General features: G+C 50.0%; 3 protein-coding genes across 3 annotated transcripts; 2 read left to right on the plus strand and 1 right to left on the minus strand.

The window, feature by feature from the left end:
* Positions 1-1,088: 1,088 nt before the first annotated feature.
* MAA_06996 (glycoside hydrolase family 13) lies at positions 1,089-5,876 on the plus strand (the record flags this gene model as incomplete). Its single annotated transcript, XM_007824994.2, has 3 exons — positions 1,089-1,318; positions 1,386-5,745; positions 5,799-5,876. The coding sequence occupies 3 exons, from the start codon at positions 1,089-1,091 to the stop codon at positions 5,874-5,876; spliced, it is 4,668 nt and encodes a 1,555-aa protein (XP_007823185.2).
* An 815-nt stretch (positions 5,877-6,691) lies between these two features.
* Positions 6,692-7,538, minus strand: MAA_06997 (uncharacterized protein; the record flags this gene model as incomplete). Its single annotated transcript, XM_007824995.2, has 3 exons — positions 6,692-6,992; positions 7,057-7,465; positions 7,499-7,538. 3 exons carry the CDS (start codon positions 7,536-7,538, stop codon positions 6,692-6,694), a joined length of 750 nt encoding a protein of 249 aa, XP_007823186.2.
* Positions 7,539-15,211: 7,673 nt separating this feature from the next.
* MAA_06998 (cefP protein) lies at positions 15,212-21,021 on the plus strand (the record flags this gene model as incomplete). Its single annotated transcript, XM_007824996.2, has 8 exons — positions 15,212-15,340; positions 15,410-15,574; positions 15,631-17,768; positions 17,822-17,963; positions 18,479-18,749; positions 18,884-19,618; positions 19,754-20,538; positions 20,668-21,021. 8 exons carry the CDS (start codon positions 15,212-15,214, stop codon positions 21,019-21,021), a joined length of 4,719 nt encoding a protein of 1,572 aa, XP_007823187.2.
* Between the last annotated feature and the right edge of the window lie 775 nt (positions 21,022-21,796).

Below are 21,796 nucleotides of genomic sequence, written 5' to 3' on the forward strand. Positions count from 1 at the left end.
TAGGATTCGATGTTTGCCTTCATACTCGTACAGAATGTCTACGCTAACCGTGGCGGCAACTTTGACGAGACTCGGGGCTTGGCGAATGGCGGTTTGGGCCATATGTACCAAAGGAAGGGATTGACGGGGCTACCAGGTGGGTGATTGCCATGGTTTATAATGGATTCAATGTTCGGAAGAATTACCCCCGATGGGCCGATATATATACATCTCGTCAAATAGGAAGCGGTTGGGTTTGGACAAGACTGTGCGCTTTATAAATTCACAATATGTCCAATACAGAACTTGAGTCGAAATTGGGTAATGGCCCCAATTCAGCTCAAGATACCCCAGATATTAGGTGCCACGACCAACGCGTTCAATGTTCGCGGATGTCTCACGTCATGCTTACACACGATGACAAGACGCCGCCGGAGTTGTCGGCGATTCGAAGATGGGTTCTATTGACCTATTGTGGGGATAGTACAGTGGGTGTACCTGGTCCGCAGCATCCTGCCCTCTAGGGAACCGAATACCAGGTCACCTCACTACCGATTCCATCACGATCGAAAAAGCTGAGGCACAATCGGTAACTAGTCTGGTTCATTACGTCTGGTTTGTTGCACATATTGAGGCATGGATGACGAATGGCCGGTCAGCAGACCGGTTGCGAGTCACTGCTTTGATTTCTTCGTTCCTTTCCATTCAAACATGTCCATAAACAGCCGCACACCACTTCCTCAACATCACCCACGCTTGGGTGCCGCCATCAAAAAAATTAGCTCAACCCATCTCGGGAGCTGGTAACCACCCTTGTGCCCCTTTTCGATTTAGAGGGCCGGCCTGTTGTGCTAGGCGCGCTGCTACTCTGTTGCTTAACCTTTTCACTTGTCATCACCGACCTTTGACGTCTCGCTGATCTGTCCCGCGGCAAACATTCAGCTGCAGAAAAGATCACGGAGCTCTGGTGGATACTTGACCGAACCACATGTCGACCGACAACAGCGCTCTGATCTCTGCGTGTGAGCCTCTGACGTCGATTACCAGTCCCGCCCAAGTCCTTTCTAGCGCGGGGCAGCAACCGCCGCCCCCCTCCTTCCTTTTACACCATGAGCCCAGGCACCATGACAACCACCCAGGTATATCTGCTACCGCTCAACGATGACGGCTCTCCCGATGTCGAGAAACAGTACATCTACATTGCGCCATTGTCCAATGATCCTGTGACTCTCAGGTTTGCCATTGAGGGCACTTCGTCAATATGTTGCCATGGCAGCCTCTGGGTCAATATCCCCGAGAAGGGCAGGGAGTTTCGTCGCGATAGCTTCAGAGAGTTCAAGTGTGTGATTTGCTGAGCTCCCGCATTGTCCAATGACTCAATTGACCTGTGTGTTAACCGCTGTCAGGCTAACACCCGACTTCAATCGCACAATCGAGATATCTATCCAGATCCACCAACCAGGAGCCTATGCCTTCTATACCACCTATGCCGAGCTGCCGAGCCTCGAACCACGTATTTCTGAGGCGGCCTCGCAAGCCTCGAACCAGTTGAAAAGAACACCGACTTACTACATAGATGTTGCGCCACGGCTGCGTTTGGACGGACGCCCACTCCCGCTGCCCGCGCTGTCGGTATTCTCTGTCATCAGTAAATTCATGGGCAAGTACCCTACCGATTGGGATAGTCACTTGCGAGGTATAAGCGATCGAGGTTATAATATGATTCATTTTACGCCCCTGCAAGTCCGAGGATCGTCCAAGTCACCATACAGCTTGTACGATCAACTCGGCTGGGACTCTGGTTGCTTTCCCAATGGCGAGAGCGACGTTGAAAAACTGATTCAAAGCCTGGAGAAGGACAATTCCCTGCTAAGCTTGACGGATATCGTACTCAATCATACCGCGCATAATTCAAAATGGCTCCAAGAGCACCCGGAAGCTGGCTATAACCTTTCAACTGCGCCATGGCTAGAGTCTGCGTACGAACTCGATTCCAAATTGCTAGAGCTGAGCTCAAAGTTACAATCTCTTGGCCTGCCGACTGATCCAAAATCACCCGAAGATCTCCTTCTGATCATGGAAGCTATTAAAACAGAGGTCATCGCAAAGATTCGTCTTTGGGAATATTATGCACTTGACGTGGAACGAGATGCCGACGCTGCTGTGGACACATGGGCTGGGACAGAGACGTATACGCCCCAAGATACAGAGAGCATTCAAGAAGCGGTTAAACAGCTTAGGGATTCTAGCGTCACTCAACATGCCGATTTCCTCCGAAAGTTTGCGCTCTTGGGCAAGGATCGCCTAGGTGAACGATTCAGAAGAAGGGTCGATCCTAATATAGCGGCAACTTTGCTCGCATTCTCCCTTGGCCGATACGAAGGCGAGTCGTCGAACTCTGCAGACAAGGCGGCGGCCCGCTTAAAAATGGTAGAGATCCTACATGCATTGAATGTCCCATTGTACGAAGAGTACGATGGCGACATAAAGGAAATTCTTGAACAACTATACAACCGTATAAAATATGTTCGCCTGGACGATCACGGTCCCAAACTGGGTCCTATCAACGATGAAAACCCTCTGATAGAAACATACTTTACACGTCTGCCTAAGAATGATACGACGTCAAAGCATGACCCGCGAGATTTGATGGTAGTGAACAATGGCTGGGTATGGGGCGGCAATGCGCTGATAGACAATGCCGGCCCTGACTCACGGGTATACTTGCGACGCGAAGTTATCGTTTGGGGTGACTGTGTCAAGCTACGGTATGGTTCGAAGCCGGACGATAGCCCTTGGCTTTGGAAGCACATGACGGAGTATGCTCGTAAATTAGCAACTTATTTTGCTGGTCTGCGCATAGACAATTGTCATTCAACGCCGATTCATGTTGCTGAGCACATTCTCGACGAAGCACGCCGCGTGCGGCCAGACCTATATGTCGTGGCTGAATTATTTAGCGGTTCCGAAGACACTGACTACGTGTTCGTGAAGCGACTCGGACTCAGCTCGCTCATTCGAGAGGCTATGCAAGCATGGAGCACCGCTGAGCTCAGTCGACTGGTTCATCGCCACGGTGGTCGCCCAATTGGCAGTTTTGAGGTTGACGAAATCGCCCATGGTGACCCATCGCCGTCACCAGACTCGGAAAGCGGGCGAGACCTTACTAGAGAAGTTATACGGCGAATCAAACCTACGCCAGTGCACGCCCTCTTCATGGATTGTACTCACGATAATGAAACGCCAGCTCAGAAACGAGATGCTCGAGACACCCTTCCTAATGCGGCACTTGTCAGCATGTGCTCCAGTGCCACAGGCTCCGTCATGGGATACGATGAAGTGTATCCCAGGCTCATAGACCTCGTCAACGAAACTCGCTTGTATACGTCAGAATCATCTAGGTCCGGTCCCATCAAAGTTGGTCGTGGAAAGAACGGAATTGCTGGAGTAAAGAAGTTGCTAAATCAAATTCATACACTAATGGGCAAAGATGGCTACGACGAGACGCACATCCACCACGAGGAAGAATACATTACTGTGCACCGAGTTCATCCTGAATCGCGAAAAGGATACTTTTTAATTGCTCACACCGCATTTCCTGGCTACGGCAATGGCAATGGTGCTTTGACTCCAGTCCGTTTGGCGGGAACTCGAGCCCAGCACCTAGGAAGTTGGACTCTAGAGGTGGATGCCAGCGCAGAAGCAACAGCAAAAGCAGTCAATGACAGCCATTTTCTAGTTGGTCTCCCAAGCCGTGTCATAGATATCGCTGGCGTCGATGTGGACTCGCAGGGCGAGGACACCGTCCTTACTGTGCGGGACAACTTCCCTCCTGGAAGCATTGCACTTTTCGAGACGTGGATTCCTGCCGCGGAGCATTCTACTGGCCTCGACACATATGTCACATCAGGCGCAAAAGCAGCTTGGAGCCAGTTGAACCTCATTGACTTAAACTTTTTAATGTACAGGTGCGAGGCTGAAGAGCTTGACTCGAATGGTGGGCGTGACGGTACATACAATGTCCCAGGCCATGGAAAGCTGGTTTACGCCGGATTGCAGGGATGGTGGAGTCTCATGAAGAGCATCATTCGGGAGAACAACCTCGCCCATCCTCTGTGCCAAAATCTGCGGCAGGGCACTTGGTCTCTCGACTACATCGTTGGCCGTGTTCAGAGAATGAGTGAAACAAAGGGCAATGAGCGGCTTGCCAGGCCAGCCACTTGGCTCAGTGAACGTTTTGATGCAATCCGAACAATTCCTAGCTTCCTTCTCCCCCGGTATTTTGGTTTAGTTCTTCGAACAGCTTATAAGGCCAGCCGTGACAGAGCCTTGGAGCTGATGGGCGAGAACATCGAGAAGGCACAGTGGTTCATCCAAAACCTGGCGCTGGTTAGTGTGCAGCAGACGGGATATGTCAAGTCCGCATCACTATGGCCTAACAAGGCAGTTCCCTCCATTGCTGCAGGGTTGCCTCATTTTGCAGTTGAATGGGCAAGATGTTGGGGGCGCGATGTTTTCATTTCCATCCGTGGCTTGTATCTGGGGACTGGCCGGTTTGATGAGGCTAAGGAGCACATTATGGCATTTGCAAGCGTTTTGAAGCACGGAATGATCCCCAACCTACTGAGCAGTGGCGATGCGCCTCGCTACAATTCTAGAGATTCAATCTGGTTCTTCCTGCAGACCATCCAAGACTTTATCAGATACGCTCCTGAGGGGGTGGACTTGCTAAGGTCAACTGTCAAGAGACGTTTCTTGCCTTATGACGATACATGGTTTCCAACACAAGACCCTAGGGCATACTCGAAAGAAAGCACCATAGAGGAGATCATCCAGGAGGCACTTCAAAGACACGCCACCGGGATGAAGTACCGAGAGGCAAACGCTGGACCACAGATTGATTCTCAAATGAAAGATGAAGGTTTCAACCAGGACATTCATGTTGACTGGGAGACTGGCATTATCTTTGGTGGCAATCAGTCCAATTGTGGAACCTGGATGGACAAGATGGGAGAAAGCGAACGAGCCGGCTCCAAGGGAGTGCCCGGAACGCCACGAGATGGTGCTGCCATTGAGATCACTGGTCTGCTGTACAGCACCTTATCATGGCTGTCCGAACTAAATGAACAAGGAAAATATGCCTACTCGTCAGTCAAAACTGCAACCGGAACGAGTGTCTCTTTCAAAGATTGGGCAGACCGGATCAAGGCCAATTTCGAGAGATGTTACTTCGTCCCTCTCTCGTCAAAAGACGACTACAAATACGACGTCAACCCTGCCATCATCAATCGTCGCGGAATCTACAAGGACCTCTATAAATCCGGCAAGGAGTACGAAGACTATCAATTCCGCGCCAACTTCCCCATCGCCATGGCCGTCGCCCCATCTCTATTCGACCCAAGCCACGCAATGCATGCCTTGTGTCTAGCCGACTCGGTCCTTCGCGGCCCGACAGGCATGGCCACACTAGATCCCGCAGATCTCAACTACCGCCCATACTACCGCAACAGCGAAGACAGCGAGGACTTCGCCACAAGCAAGGGGAGGAACTACCACCAAGGCCCGGAGTGGCTCTGGCCAACGGGCTTCTTTCTCCGTGCGTTATTAAAGTTCGACCTGATGAGACGCACGACACCCGAGGGTAGAACAGAGGCTTTCCAGCAGGTCACGAGACGTTTGGCGGGGTGCAAGAAGATGATTGAGGAGAGCCCGTGGGCTGGCTTAACAGAGTTGACGCAGAAGAATGGGGAATACTGCCCTGATTCGGTAAGCTTGCGTCTACTTCTCTAAACAATTGCAGAAGGTGCTAATGAATGCAGAGTCCCACGCAGGCATGGTCAGCAGGTTGTTTGATTGATCTGTACATGGACGGTAGGGAAGAGCAGCAGAGGCAGTAGTAGCTAGGAACCTGGAACATTGTCCCCGAAAATGTTTGTTATTTACACGTGTTTATAGAACCGCCATGAGCATACGAATACAATTTGGTCCTATTGACAACGTCTCCCATCACTGACTTACACATAGGACGCATTGTGGCGTAAGAAAATATATATATATATAGCTTGCCGGTTTACATGGCCTTGTCCTCCTAAACCTTGGGTTACCAGGTTCTTAATCCCCACGACACAAAGCAAGGCTAAGCCTGTCGGCACCTCTAAAATGCAGTGTCATGATGTCCACATGATCCCTTCGAAAACGCCTGCAGTCTCCCAAAATAGAGCGAGAAAGCTCAAATCCCACCAAACATATTAAAAGATATAGACTAGAAATGCCCAGGTACAGACTAGGAAGACAAAGAACAAAGGGTCAAAGCGCAAGCGTTGTCCTCTTTGTTGCCTGTGCTTTTGCCCCCAAGTTTGAAATCTGAAGCAAAAGACACAACATTTTGTGGCTCTGGAAGAGCAAAGATCCTTCGGGCGAGTGAGATTACGGTGACAAAATAACGAAAAGATACGGCCGTATTGAGAGTCCTGTGAAGAGAGGAGGCGCACATAAGTGCAAGCCAGGATGTGTACTGTATATCCAATAGGTCGATATCGATGAGTGTCAGAAAGCCAGCGATGTATTCATATTCCGCCGATTCGAGAAGAACAAATGCAAAGCAATATGCGGCGAAAAATGAATTCAACTATGCAGAAAACATGAGAAATCAGGTCGTAGAGAATAAATCGCAGGCTGGTCGTTGATAACGGCAACAAATAAGAAATTTCGTCTAAGTGCGCTGAGTAACTGTCCACTTCTTAGGTTGAGTTTTCCCTGCCTTTTCAGTGGCAGCCCCTCGCTCAGGGTCACGCCCAGCGTTGTGTGCCATAGGGGTCCCAGTCTCAGTACCAGTAACGGCGGGTCCCCATGAAGGATGAGAAGCAGACCCTGAGTGCTTCTGGCCGAGTGAAGTTTGCCGGTCCTTCTTTCGCAAATATCGCCGGCGCCAGATGCATGCGCCAATCCAAATACCGGCAATGCCAACGACGAGAATGACAAGCATGATCACCCATTGCCAGTGGTTGGACAGCCTGGTTTTTCGCCAAGGCACATTAGTTCCCGTGTCGTCAAGGACTATCATATTTTCAGACTTACCAGTCTCCGCCATTTCCACTGTTGCTGCCACCAATATTGCTACCTGAGGAGCCTGCAGCATTCGTTTCTGTAGCTGTATTCGTTCCTGTTGTCTGTGGGGTGTTTTTAGGGGCCTTGCCATTACAGAAGCTGGTAAACCAGTTGCCAATGGAACTGAGGCCCTGCGGGTTACCTGGGCAAGCATTCGGGCAGACATTGGCGCCGCCGCCTGTGGAAAATGGTGCAATTCTTGAGTCGGCACAAAAGCATGATTCGTATGTACCTGCATCGGCAGTAGGTAAGGCTGGAGGCACACAAGCGCCGTTGGCATCCCAGAGAGGGCCACAAGCATTGGCACAAGCCGGAAGCTTGCTGATATCGTTGAATGGGACGATAGTATACGACAGGCCATTGCCGGCAGGTTGTTGCGCTACAGCAAGATTTGGTTAGTGAATAGGGTCACCATAATCATGGGAAGATATTCGAAGAGAAATCGTACCCATTTTATTGCCAATGATGTAAGTCGTGAATGTTTTCCTTGTGTGATAATCGTGTAGTGGTACTGGATAAGAGCCCTAGTCTCCTGGAGCACAATCTTTAAGAAGCGATTGATTCTGCCGTGCAGGCTCAACCAGAGAGTGTTGTGCCAAGCGGAGCTGCGATACAGGAGGCTGTCCCCGTGTCGCCTGTGCCGTCGTGTCGATGCCCGCCGAATTGTGTATCGCTGCGGCTAGTTTTCTTTGGTGGAAGAAGGTAGGATGAGCCGGTCCGTTACGGTATATGGGCAGCGCCGGCAAAAATGAGACAAAAATATTTGGTGGGTGATCAGACTCGAGGTGTAGATTTTTGTTTCGAGACGCTGCCTACTTTGTGGTGAAACTGGCCAAGCGGAGCCGGAGCACCTTCTTCCTCACAGCAACCGTGCCAGCCGCCAATATAACGAATGAAAGTGTGAACGGGCGAAAAGAGCGATAGGAGTCGGGAATGCGAGGGAATTGGCGATAATGGGAGCAAAACAATAACGGGACGCAGTCGACGCGCCAGCGATGGTTAGGTTGTAGAATGTGTCGCTTGTTTGATTGTGTTGAGGTGAAAGGAATGGAGAGCCACAGCAGCGTGAGCGAACCTGGAAGAACGGTGGGCGGGACGAGAGGAGTCAACTCAGAACTGGTGTCAGGATGAAATGGGCAGGAGAGGTCAAGTCGGATGGACATGGCACCTGCACCTGGCACTGGCGTCATTTCAAGTGGTCAACTGTAGTACCTCTGCAGGTTCTGCTCTGCAAAGTTGATAGGTGTGCACATGTACAGTGCCACCTCACACAGGCCGGACTATACAGTGAAAGCTGAGAACGAGACCTTGGGCTGGTTTTCTTGGTCTGTACTTAAGTACGGAGTACAGTGTGGTGATAGGGACCCACTGCTTGCTCGTGGATTCAGGTGAGTCCCTAATGACCAATGAGGTTCCATGTTCTGAGATCTAAGTGGCTGAAATGTCCACGATGGCTGTGGGTCCCAAGCTCAAATGCCTTGGCGCTTGACTAAGTCTTAGGTACCTTGGTACTTGCATACTCGTTGACCAAGGCAGGCTGAAAGCGGGAGGGCCGAGGAGAGCACAAGAGGTAACTCGGTACTTGGATGTAGAAGCAGCCAAGCAAACCAAGGGACGGGGCACCACTACCTGCATGTGAACCACCGAGCTCAGGCAGCTTGGGCGGCTTAGGGCACCGACTTCCAACCAGACAGCACTGAGATTATAAAAAAAGTTGCCCCCATTGCCCTCACATCATCCTCCCGACACAGCATTGCCCGACTTCATCGTCACGACTCGAGCCATGGGGTGTCTTCTCACAATTCGGCTCCCAGCCTGGGCTTGTGTTCCGTCGCTCGGAGCCAAACTTCAAATTATACGGAGTACTACATACTCTGCCATGCTGGCTTGGGACTAAACATTGTAGCCGTTTGCAGCGGGCATCTTGGCACCGTGGCTTCCAATCTGCTCCTTTTTTGTGTTCTGGGAACTTCTGGCCATCCACCAGTGTGCACGAATGTAGTCACATCAATTGACCGCGCTCACGTTGTCATCACGTATTCGCGTAAGCTGCACTAAGCACAAAGATTATCTTCTTTGTCAATCATCCATCATGAAAACACTCGGTTACTAGCTACCAGCACCTTCTTTCATTGCCCACTTGCCCACTGATGGTTCCAGAAGTCTTATTTTTGGTTGTTTGGTGGGGGCATCACCCAAGCGCCCATGCCGTCGGCTGTGGCGCATGGTCAAGACCAACATTCAAGGTACCACTTGACATGTATTCGAGACCAGGCACTGCGTCGTCGCCTCTAAGCGCCGACAAGGACCACCAGGAGCACGTAGGCGCAAATTCGGGAATGGAAGCTCAGATTGTTGAGGTTGGCCAAGAGGCCACGATGTAGTCCTTGTCCTCCGCACAATAGTCGCGACAACAGAGGCAAAAACACCTTCCGCCTGCCTTCAACTTTCATGTATTCCCAGCGATTTGCTAGACACACATCCATCTTGAGAAGTCGGGTTTTGCTTTTCTTGAGTGCTTGGTGGCTTGGCCCTTTGCAACGCGCCGCACATTTTCCACCGAAACGGTGGCTTGATATATGGGGGCCCTAGCCGTTGCGGTCGTGCCCCATACCAGGTAGGTACCTAATACCTAGTCCGTATGTACAGGCATTGAAGTCAAATTTTCCCCAGCTTACGGAATCCCCCGAGATGAATTACGAGACAGCCAGGCGACGTGTTGGATTCTGGATTGAGCCTAGACGCCTCTCGGCCAATTCAGTTTGCGTGTTCCTGGCGTTGTTTGACTGCGCTTTTCGCTGCACCAATATCCACCATGCAATTTCCGCGTCGATGAACGACCCCAGTCAGATCACAGTCAGATCATGCAACCCGCCGCGCCTGAGATATGCAGGCCCGTTGATTCTAAAACACGTCTGGCTTTCTTCTCGTGTTGTCAGCCCAACAAGCCATCGCAACTTTCCATCATGGATAATTCGCTGCCCTGCGCCTTCCCCGCATCTCCCCGTCGTCCAACCGCCTTGCAGAGCCTGTTCCCGTTTCACCAGTTCGGCCTTCACACAGCGATTGTCGCCCTCGACGGTTAAACCCCCGAGTAACCCGGGCTGTGGCAATGGCGAACAGCTGTTGAGGTGCGTGTGGGCCATATTGCTGGCAACAACAAGCGGTACAACCAGAATTATTAGAGACACTGTTACTGTCAGGCCGAGCCAGGTCTCTCACGGGATTGAGAGTCAACGCAATACTAGTAAAACCTCCCCAATTGATGCTAGTATTTTTTCGCTCGGGTCGTCTCCGGAACCAAGAGGCTCACCACGGTACTGACGGCTCGTTTTTTACCCGTTTTCATCAATGTGATGAATTCGCCCAGCCCAACACCCCCACCAGTGCTCATCAATTCAAATGAGTTGGAGTACCAAACATGAAGAACATTTCCTAGATATGTTATCATCGGTAAAACAGCCTCCCACTGTACACAATCCGAAAGCAGCTACCGCGGTCTGATAATCATAGAGTACAAGCGCGTAGTACTCTATTTTGCCCCGATGCGTTCGTCCACTTGCAATGTTGTTTTTTCTTCTCATGTCTCAGTCTCAGCACCAGGACTCACTTGATCGAACAGTTGGCTAGGAGTCTAGAGCCCAAAGCAGTCAACATCATCCACTCGAGGGCACTGTCTCGGACCGGATCTGTGATATCCTATCAATCCATGAATCCACGATCCCCGGAAACCTTTGCTTTCACGCGGCGATCTGCAGAACCTTGGAAACTGGCACCATTTGCGTCTACAAGACCATGAACCTGAAGTCATTATCGGCCTCACATTAAGCACGAACATCAAAATGGATGTCAATGGCCAACAAGGTGAATGGTTTCATTGCTCTTGTTACCTATGAATCTAATCATGCGCGAAATCCTTATTTCCCTTGTTTTTTGGGTTTTTTTGGAGAGAGGGAGAATGATGTCTGATATGAGCGAGTCGATGAGTTGAACTTGGACGAGACACAACAGACATCGCACCCCCCTCCCCCCCCCCCCCCCAAAAAAAAAAAACATGTCGTCGTCAAAATGACCTATCGATGTCGAGAACCCTGATGGGCAGATGCGTTTCCACCACTCGATTGACTGTGGTTTGTCCACGTAGGGCCATTGCTGGGTGGGATGGCCCCTTTGGCGACCCAGGGACCAGGCTCTGATAGAAAACTCTGCATGCCGTAAGACGTTGTGACGGACGACGACGATGCTATCTTTGAATTGTTTGTGACTCCGGCTCCTGGTACAATGTTAGAAGCATACTCTCGACTCTCGTAGTTTTTCAGCGACAGCTGGTCCATCTAACCATTATTTACCACTCCGTGCGTCTTGTTGTTGTTTGCAGACATCCTACGATTTAGAGTATTGGCAATGCGTAATATTTTGGACTTGGGCCTTCCGTTTTATTTCTTGTCAATGACTGAATAGCTGTTGAATGTGTCCAATTCATCAAGTCAAATTTGACATCGTAGGGCAAACCAGCTCAATTTATACTGCTTCCTCGTCAAGATCAAGGGACGAGTAACCATCTGTGTTGGTGTGCTTGTAGTGTCACGAGTCTTCGAGTCAATTCAAAGGCCCTATTTTTGCGGTCTCATCAAATCTGGAACTCGACAACTTTTGGCGGTTTCATTACTGCGGCGGCAGCCTGCATGATCGTGACGCTTCGTCATTGCGCAAGAACTTTTCTTTTCTGCGGCGTGAATAGCTGTGGAACAAACATGTTTGTACAATCCTAGACGGATCTTATCGGTCGCCGTCAGCGTCCTCTCCTCACTGTCGCACGAATGAGTTTACGGATGTGTCCCCGGGCTTTGTTTCTTATGGTTGCTTCAAACGGTTCACGCCACTCAATATCTGCTTCTTTCCGGCATATGATGCTACCAGAGAGAAGGCGAATGGAAATCCTAATTAGCCAACCACAAAGATGAGCTGGCAATGTAGCTTCCCGCATGCAACCGAGTCACTGCCAATGTCTATTCGTTGTTGGTTCCTGTATATTGGATAGCTCCCATTTTCTCATATCACTTGTTTTCTCCCGCGACAGCAGTAACAGTCAGGTAAGCTGATGGCATCAATCATCCCGGCGCCATACTCAACCGTGATGTTACCGGTAGCACAGTGGCGTTTTTGTCACAAGAAGAGCACAATACTGCTCGCAAGGGTTAAATGTTTTCTTGAAGAAACGTTACAGAAATTTATTGATGATGATTCCTGCTAACCTCCGCCGTCGATAGTCATTAGCACGAATAACGCGGACCCTTATATGTTGCTTTATATAGCATTCAATATGTTGCCTTTGGCTCCTACGAATAGAACAATTTGGGGACATCGGGTTCCTCCACAATGAGACCACAATCTCACATGACTACTTCAAGGGGCCGGGTCCTATATCTGGTACATAACCGGGATTTCTGACATGCCCACATACTGTAGTACAAGTATTGAGCAGGTTCTGTTTAGGAAATATGCGGCCGTTGGCGTGTTTCCTCACATTAACTCGTAGTAGGTACCACAGATCCTTCAGAACCCACCTGCAGCGAAGGGGAAACAACCGAATTACCCAATGTGGCACAATTTTCTGCTTGGGGACTCGGGAGACCGGCAGTCGGCCATCGGTCCAATCTTTGCGGACGGGCTGATCCCATATCACCAGTCTCACAAAATACCACGGCGGATAGCCAGAAGCAGAAAACTCCGAGTCACTGTAATGTATGCCAAGCTCCACCGACAAAGATCCTCTAACGGCAACGAAAAACGAAGCTGAACCTCTGTACTCCTATACCATTATCATGAGGCAGTCTACCGGACAAGATTCCCAATTTGTCAAGGCAAGGTAGCTTCCTGGTTCATATCGGCTTCACCATTATCAATAACCTAAAGCATTTGGCTTCCGACGCTCTGGAAAATACTCCAGAAACTTCCAAGTGGAATGACCACATGAGCCCGTCACATGCTAGCAAATGCCGTAGGGTCGGGATTAACGGCGGTCGACAGAATAGTAGCAGTACGGGGAGAAGGGCATGAAAACACACAAAGTTTCGGATAATTTGTCTCGTCACTCTCGAAAACAAAACTGTGCAACAATTACTTGGGCGTGTCAACTGTTTTGGCTGAGCATGTCCCATGCGGCTGACGCTCTCTTATCTTTCCCTCGACGGAGTGACCAACACCAAAGCACATTAACGTCGTCCGACACGGTGTGACAGATGGATGCTGTGCTATAGCGATCGTGCTATTCATGGCTGCATTACATTTGCCCTCAAGATCCGACGGCGCAGTGCTCGTCAGGGGTAAGCGGATTGACACTCAGGTGATCACATTCAGCCGGTCTCCCACTTCCTGGTGACACCAAAGAAGATGGCCATGCAAAGGCACCTGACAGAGAACCGAATCCATTGTGATATCACTTCATGAGCCCTGAAGCTTACTGGCCGGTAACAGGGGATTGATAACTGGAAAGTTTTGACGAAAGCATCGAGCCGAGAACGCTGGCTCACGAGCACAAGCCATGAAAAAGTCACTAGATGATTTGTTTTGTTTTTTGGGTGTGTGTGGCGTGTCTCCCACAAAAGAAAAAAATCAAGTCCCGAATCCAGGTCTTTGTATTCGTGAGAACAATTACCAGGCATCGATGTCAGAGTGCCGGCAGCGCGTCATACTTTCATTTGCCCACTATTCTTAATTATGCCCGCCTTCCAAAATTGGAGAATGGGAGGGCTTTGGAATCGAGGTTTTCGCTTCTGGTTGACGAAATAAGGGGTATTTTCCCCGACAACCTGCACAAATAGTAGCTGAGCAATATTATCAAGGGAACAATTTTGCGCACATAGACTCTGCTTCCAATGAGAACAAATCGATTCCCTGGTGGCATATTCGTCCTTTACAGGTCGGGCATGATGACACTGTTATACCACGAGCACCTGAATCCAAGTATTGATTAACGAAAGAGTACTCAGTACCGCGCTAGATAATGAATTTCACCATTTGTGTCACAAGAAGCCGCTGATGGCTCGCCAAAAAGGGCGGCCGCGGCAAGGCCGATAATGGCCTGATCATCTGTAAGGTCGGTCGTATTGGCATGGTGTCTGTTTGGCCCATGCTGGCCGGAGCTGCTCTGGAAGTCTCAGTTTGCTATTTGACGCCCTCCGAGTGTCACCCTGAAAATATGACGGCTCACTTACCTCGCGCAGATTGGGGGCCAATCCTCTCGTTTGGTTATAGCAGTTGAATACTACTTGAGGCGAGCGGCCGTCTCCCCCCTGCGACGTTGATGTGGAGGCAGTAATAATTCGTTGTGAGATCCTGTTGCCACACGTTACATAGGACAGTAATTGTTATGCTTTGCAAGTGCTTTGTCGCTTCGTTGGCTTGCGTCCAGAGCATGCTCAGTGGGTAGGGATGTCCAAGGGAAAGGGTTGTGAGCAAGTCACCGCGAGATACTAGTACTACCCATTGTCTTAACCACAATGATCTGTTGACGGCGTTCCAGGCCACTTCGGATGGTTTTTACATCGCCGTAAAAACAAATGTATGATTTTGTATGCAACGAACAGTGCCCAAGGGTTGACATAAAACCATTTACACAGATATTGCACAGAGTATGTAGGGTAAATGAGTAGGAGACGGGAGGTTGGCTAGGCTTCTATTGTGTAGATTCGAATGGGTAACACAGTATACGAATGCAATTGTGACCTCCTGGCGGTCCAAGGCCATTACTTGGAGTGAAGCTAGAAAGCAGCACTCTGTTGCTGTCCCCAGGTTCTCGGTACTCCCCGTTGGTGGAGACGATTTGCAGACTGGGGCCAGGTACGGAGTACTTACCTAGGTAGTTACGCAACACTCGGTGAAGATTTACATACATAAAATTGTTATGCATGGCCCGTGCACAAAGCAAGACGTCACAGGACCAAGGCCCATCATGCTACTATTGATCTTGAAGCTTCCAACCCGGCATTGCTTCACTGTCGTCACCCTTGTGTCTAACACCTGCTGTCACCGACGTCAAAGCCTCCAAATCTCTTTGCCTATGCATAGCCCGCCACACTAGCAGCTGCAGGTGCCGAGAACACCGACACAATTATGAAGCATGATGGGGCCGGAGAATAACGGCTGTTCTCGGGAGGAACTCATCGCGCCCAGGAGCCAGACCATCAATGACCTCAAGCTGCAACTCGTCTTGTCCCTTGTCCTGGGAGTCTCAGCTTTCATTACCTTCTGTGTGAGTGAATGGAGCCTAATGCGCAACATGTGTGCAAAAGTAGGAGACACTAATGGTCTGCCTGCTTAGATACTTCGCCCACGATGGCCGTCGCTCTACGCGGCTCGCGAGCGCCGCCTCGACCCCAAGATCAATCTGCCGGCGTTGTCGAATTCGTTTTTCGGATGGATCCCGCAGTTATACAGAATTAGCGAAAACCAAATATTGGCGGCTGCGGGATTGGATGCGTTTGTGGTAGGCACCATCCCGCCACTTCATACACGCTACCCACGGTTTCTGATGCTTAATAGTTTTTGGCATTTTTCAAAATGGCTATCCGACTCTTTTCCATCATGGCGTTTTTTGCGATAGTGGTTTTAGAGCCAATTAATATGAGCTTCCGAGGAAACGAGACCTGGCTAAATCCGAACAAGCCGGAGCACGATGGACGCGGTCGAGATTTATTTGGTTCGCCACAAATACTGTATCGAAACGGCCTTGACGTGCTCAAAGATAACGACGAGGACAAGAGCAACGAGAAACCGTACTTGTGGGCATACGTCATCTTTACGTATTTTTTTGTAGCTGTTACGCTATATTCGATTAATTGGGAGACGTTCCGGATCGTCGACCTCAGGCAAAGGTATTTGGGCTCGCAGTCGACAGTAACGGACCGAACTTTCCGTCTTACAGGTATACCGATCAAGCACAGGTCCGAAGAAAAGCTCAAAGACTTGATTGAAAAGCTCGATATTTGCCTCGTGGATTCCATCACATTGTGCAGGGACTGGAAGTATCTCGATCAGTTAGTTCGGCATCGAGACTTACTATTGCGGAAGCTAGAAGCTTCCTGGGCAAAATATCTCAAAATTCAAGAATCATCAACACAACACAGTGATGCAACCCAGACACAGGACGTGGACGATGATACAGTCGGTCAAGTCCGCGGCATAAATAGGGACGAGGAGTCTGCCGAGAATGCCCGGCTTCTCTCAAGCCAGCAAGACCGGCCGTATATGTTTGCCGGCGACCGACCTCAGGTGTCTATTCGATACGGTCCACTGCTTCTCCGAAGCCAAAAGGTTGATGCAATCGACTACTACGAGGAGAAGCTGCGCCGGCTCGACGAGCAGATTGTCCAAGCTCGGAAGAAGGAATACGAACCTACGGACATGGCCCTCGTCACTGTGGATTCGGTCGCATCTTGTCAGATGGTTATCCAGGCTAGAATAGATCCTCGACCTGGTAGATTCTTGACCAAGCCAACCCCCTCGCCTTCCGACCTGGTGTGGAAGAATACCTACGCCTTGCGCGGCATCCGTCGACTGAAAGCATGGGCCATCACACTCTTCATCACGGTGTTGACGCTCGTCTGGATATTTCCCACGGCATTCCTAGCGTCCTTGTTAAGCATATGCACTATTGATCAGGTCTTGCCAAAATTTGCCGCGTGGCTGAGTGACCATACTGTCATCAGGTCATTCATTCAGAACAGCGCGCCGACGCTGATCGTCTCGTTGCTCAACGTTTCAGTGCCATACCTCTATGACTGGCTTTCAAACCACCAAGGCATGGTATCGCAAGGAGACGTGGAGCTGTCTGTCATCTCCAAGAATTTCTTCTTTACATTTTTCAACACCTTCTTCGTGTTTGCAGTTTCGAGAACTGGATTCGAATTCTTCAACGTACTGAGGCGTTTTCTTAAAGATACAAGCCTGATACCCCGGATTATTGCCCGTGACGTGGAGGATCTTTCACTGTTCTACACATCCTTCATCATTCTGCAGGGAATTGGTCTCATGCCCTTTCGAATACTTGAAGTCGGAAGTGTATTTCTCTTCCCAATATCTCGGTGGCTCTCCTCCACGCCCCGCGATTTTGCTGAATTACAGAAGCCTCCAAAATTTCAGTACGGCTTCTATCTACCGACTGCGCTGCTTGTGTTCAACCTGTGTATCATCTACAGTGTTCTACTAAACGGAGAAATAATTCTCATCTTCGGCATAATTTACTTTGGGCTGGGATACTTTACATTCAAGTATATGCTGCTGTATGCTATGGATCAACCCCAACATGCTACGGGCGGTGCGTGGCGTATAATCTGCTACCGCATAGTCATTGGCCTTCTGGTTTTCGAGACAGTCATGGTGGGGCAAATAGCCTCTTCTAGGGCATTTGTGCAGTCTGTTGCAGTCTTGCCACTTATTCCATTTACGATCTGGTATAGCTACTACTTTAACCGACGCTTTGAGCCTCTGACAAGAGTGATTGCGCTAAGAGCGATTCGAAATGGGCGAGAGCAAAACGGCGAGGGCGAACAAGCTGTAGAAGAGGAGGCCTCAGATGATGATGTTCCACATTTTCAGCGCCAAATCCTGAGAAGGGGAAGCACTCTAGACGAGTTCAAAGAGAGAGGCTTGACGTTTGTCAACCCAAGCTTAGTTACTCCGTGAGTGGTATGAAGGCATCCCCTAAGAGAATTTTGTACTAACACGGGCACAGGCTACAACTTCCATGGATCTACCATGATCCACCGCCGCTAGCCGATGATGATGTTACGACGGAGGGCGATCGTTTGTCCCAAGGCCGTCCTACTCTGATCCTACCGAATGCAGACAGCTCGTTGGGTATTGGAGAGGATAATGTATGGGTAGACAGCACACAAAGATCTTGAGTGTTGAGGAGGTGTTTGCTGTTTTATGACTTGCTGGAACTTGGACGTTTGGTGATGCATTTTTGGGCTGTTGGGTTGTGCGTTGGAAGGAGTTATGACATAATGAGGACGAATTATCTGTTAGATGGTGGACCGGTGGTTTACGTGGAATTCGTGTAAAGAATACCTTTTTTGTTAGCTTACGATTTTGTTTGCTTCTCCAAGACTCTGGTCGTGGTAATTATATCAATTATGAGGAACATATGGAGCATGCTAGGTGAGCTTGTAAGGTGTCGGATGTGAAAGTTGGTTTGTTAAGCGAGTCTGGATGCATGGTTTCGTCAGGAAGGTGCGAGTCAATTACATCTAAGTTGACGCAAAAAGACCAAGGAGGCTGCGAATACTCCGTACATCATCTCCTATTCACATTATTACCTAACTTTTCCCATGCCCTAAAATATCTGCTATTTGTTCCTAACGCCTCATACTACCTAGATACGTAACAGCGGCTCGATCGTGACAATTGTACCAAACATACCAGCAAGACGTCGTCACAGATATTCGTTTCACGAGGAGTAGCTGGATTCTACTCCACAAGGGCGTCTCGAAGAGCGTCATTAAACGACACCCGGTCACCGGATCAGTCTCTTGGTACGATGGCTGTTGCGACCCGCATGCCTATCAACAATCGTGGCATCCGAGCTCCTCCAGGGCAGTCGAATCAAGCAGAGGCAGCCAGAGGAGCTGGTTACATCCGCCATGATGCCGATACAGAAGGTATGTTGGCAAAGTCGAAAAGGTAAAGGCGTCGCACTTTTTGCTAACGCAGCGCGCTTATTGAACAGACAAACCAAGTTCAATGAATGTTCCTACAGAAATACTGCAATACATCTATTCTTTTCTTTCGACAGCTGATTTTAATGCTGCCCGTCATACATGCCGGTCTTGGTTTTCTGCAAGCTTGCATCGCACACTGCTTGTGCAGATGCTGAAGCAAGGGGGATGGTGGAGCAGCATGCTGCGCATCATCACGCCAATGGGGTTGGCAAGATCACTTGGGATGAGCCAGGAACGAATAATGAGCAAGTGGATTTCAAGGGAGTGTAATCTTGCCAATCCAAACGGGAGGGTATTCGCTCAAATGGGAGAAGCTGACTTTCGACAACTACCGATTAGACGCCGGAAGAGTCAGCTGCATGGAGAGGTATCATTTACGGTCAGTCTCTGCGGGCGGTATCTGATAGCGGCTCTAGATCAACTGGCTTATATATACGAACTGAATCATGTTTATCAGCCTGGACGTTCGGGTTGGTCTGTGCCTTTGAGACGTAGGCAAGGCATGCCTCTGGGTTTCATGCGCCCCGTTGCAAGCATTATTTGCCCTCGCCGGATTCTGTGTTCCAGCATAGATACCTCATCGGGGAGACATTCAGTGGCATTTCTAATGGAAGGGCGTGTGGGTATGGTTTGTGAAATCGCAACGCATGAGCAACTTACTTCGAGGTTGTCGCCCATTGCCTGGTGCACGGCTGGGCCGTCAGAATCGGGCTCTGTGCCAACCTCAAGGGAGAATCCACTGACAGGATCAGCCAAACATTGCATCTGCTATGAAAGGTCACCTCAGGAACCACCTGCTGTAGAAGTTGGTGAGAGATCCGTATATAGAAACATCTGCACAGCTGACGATCCACCACGCTCGGTTGCAATTTGTCCTCAGCGAGACTGCGTGGCTTTTGGATGCGCGGCCGGAATCGAGCTACACTAGGTGGATGCTTTGACAGGTCAAGATCTTAGTCGGTGGTTTCCACTGTCGTCTCCAAGCGACTTTTTGTACTTTCTACCGGCGCGACGAGGGACTGATACGGCCCAAAAGCTTCGCCTAATCAGCTCTGCAGCTGGTTTATTGAACCCGCTTGATCCCTTGGTGGATTCGGGGAATGAATTTTGCACTACGATAAGTGGAGCAGAAAGAACAGATTTGGCGTCACTTTGGAGTACTGGCGTAACCAGATTAGACAGCCACCAAGCCTCGGCTGCAAGATCGAGCGAACCCACGAGGCCTATGTGCATGAGATCGAGAGCATTTCAAGACGGCCAGATATCGGACAGTGGAGCTATACGGACTGTATCGGCAAGGAGCGCAGACCATTACCGTGCTGTGCCTCTCAGCGATGGATATCACATCCTGTTCACTGACCCTCGAACAGGTTGCCTTTGCCTGGGAACTGACGCTCCGATTGGGTCTGTTACACGTCTTCTTCGCAAAGTGTGGTTTCGACCCCCGGGAGCAGCTTTTTCCGCAATACCAATACTGTATACGGCTGCATCAGATGTAAGGCATGGGGTCCGAGTTGTAGCTACCTTTGCGGCAGAGTCACCACCGAACACCACAGACACCGTCTTCAACAAGCAATTGATTGTGTTCTTCACTGTTCCGCCAGACCTGTTCCATGATCCATCTTATGGTAGCACTATGCGTCACTCGAATACGGAAATTTTCAGTGATGAGAGGATTCGGAGACAAAGTAGTTCGGAGCCCTGGCAGGCTGAGGAGGGTTATGGTGAGGTAGATGTATTCAGCGATGCATTCCGGGACGTCCCATCATACCCCCTCGAAATCTGGGGACAGACGATTGCAACATACGACGACCTGACTGAGATTGCCCTAGAATCCTCGCCAGAGATGGTTGTTTAGGCGTTCAGCTCTTCCGGGTGGGCAAATGCATGGGCGGTGGACTCGGGAAGGTTTGAGCCGCTTACAAGGACAGCTATCCAGTTGAACGGAGGCGTGCGTCTGGTTGACCACGATGGCGATAGCCTCACGGGGTATGGCGAAAGCTCCAGCATGATGAAAACACCGGATATTGGCGGTATTGTTGATCCTTTTGACGGCACCGTGGGCACGAACTTCGTGGAGCGACGGTCTGCATTTGAGCGAGCAGGCTGGTACACCAGAGCCAGGGGCAGCGACAGGATGAGCGGCACGGCGTCGGTGGACTTGGTTGAAGGAGTTAATGGCATCGCAAGACTCGACGTGCAATTACGATAAGGCGCTCATGTTGGGGCCTGGGAGTACGCATATGCATTGATGGCGTCGAGATTGGAGACCAGGGGCTTGACGATCCGGGCAGAAACTATCAATCTTATGCGAGCGGGCCAATGGGAGCGCGAGCCGGCAATCCTTGTGACGTCAAACTATCAAAACTATCAAAACGTGACACGGGCCGTCAACTCCAGAGTCCACTACCGCCGACTCAACGACCGGCTTGAGGGTCTAGATGGAGGAAACCGGGCGCCAAGCTGGAGTCCGAATTAATTCTAGACCGCGCTTTATTTGTTAGCATAACCGATGCCGGCGCTGGCAACCAAATTTTGCATACAGGAATGCCTATGTACACACTGGCCGACCGAGGACCGGACCCACACCGGCGCCGGGTGGAGTCCCAGAAGAATGTACCATGTCAGATCGGGGTCCGAAATACAGGGAGAGCGGAGGAAGTAAGACATAGGAAGTTAGGAAAAAAAAGGTGGACAATAAGATAAAATATGTATATAAGATAGCAATTGGGTCAAGTATTCTTTGGCTAGATTTTATCGCAACGTGGTATCTCTTGGGTTTGTGTTTTTGTTGTTTCTAAGGATGGGACCCATTCTCGGCTTCGCCATCATCCAGGGCTTTGTCCCTAATTTCCGAGCTTATTTCCTCGAAAGCGTGAGCTAACACCACCATGGGGCCAAGAGTGGATCCCAATCCGACGACAATTACTCGTTTGCTCGCTCCGTCAGTGGGGGCAAGATTTTCCGCGGACTCTTGAGTCTTCAGT

This window comes from Metarhizium robertsii (assembly GCF_000187425.2).
Source record: "Metarhizium robertsii ARSEF 23 chromosome Unknown MAA_Scf_2, whole genome shotgun sequence".
In the NCBI taxonomy this organism is placed as follows: domain Eukaryota; kingdom Fungi; phylum Ascomycota; class Sordariomycetes; order Hypocreales; family Clavicipitaceae; genus Metarhizium; species Metarhizium robertsii.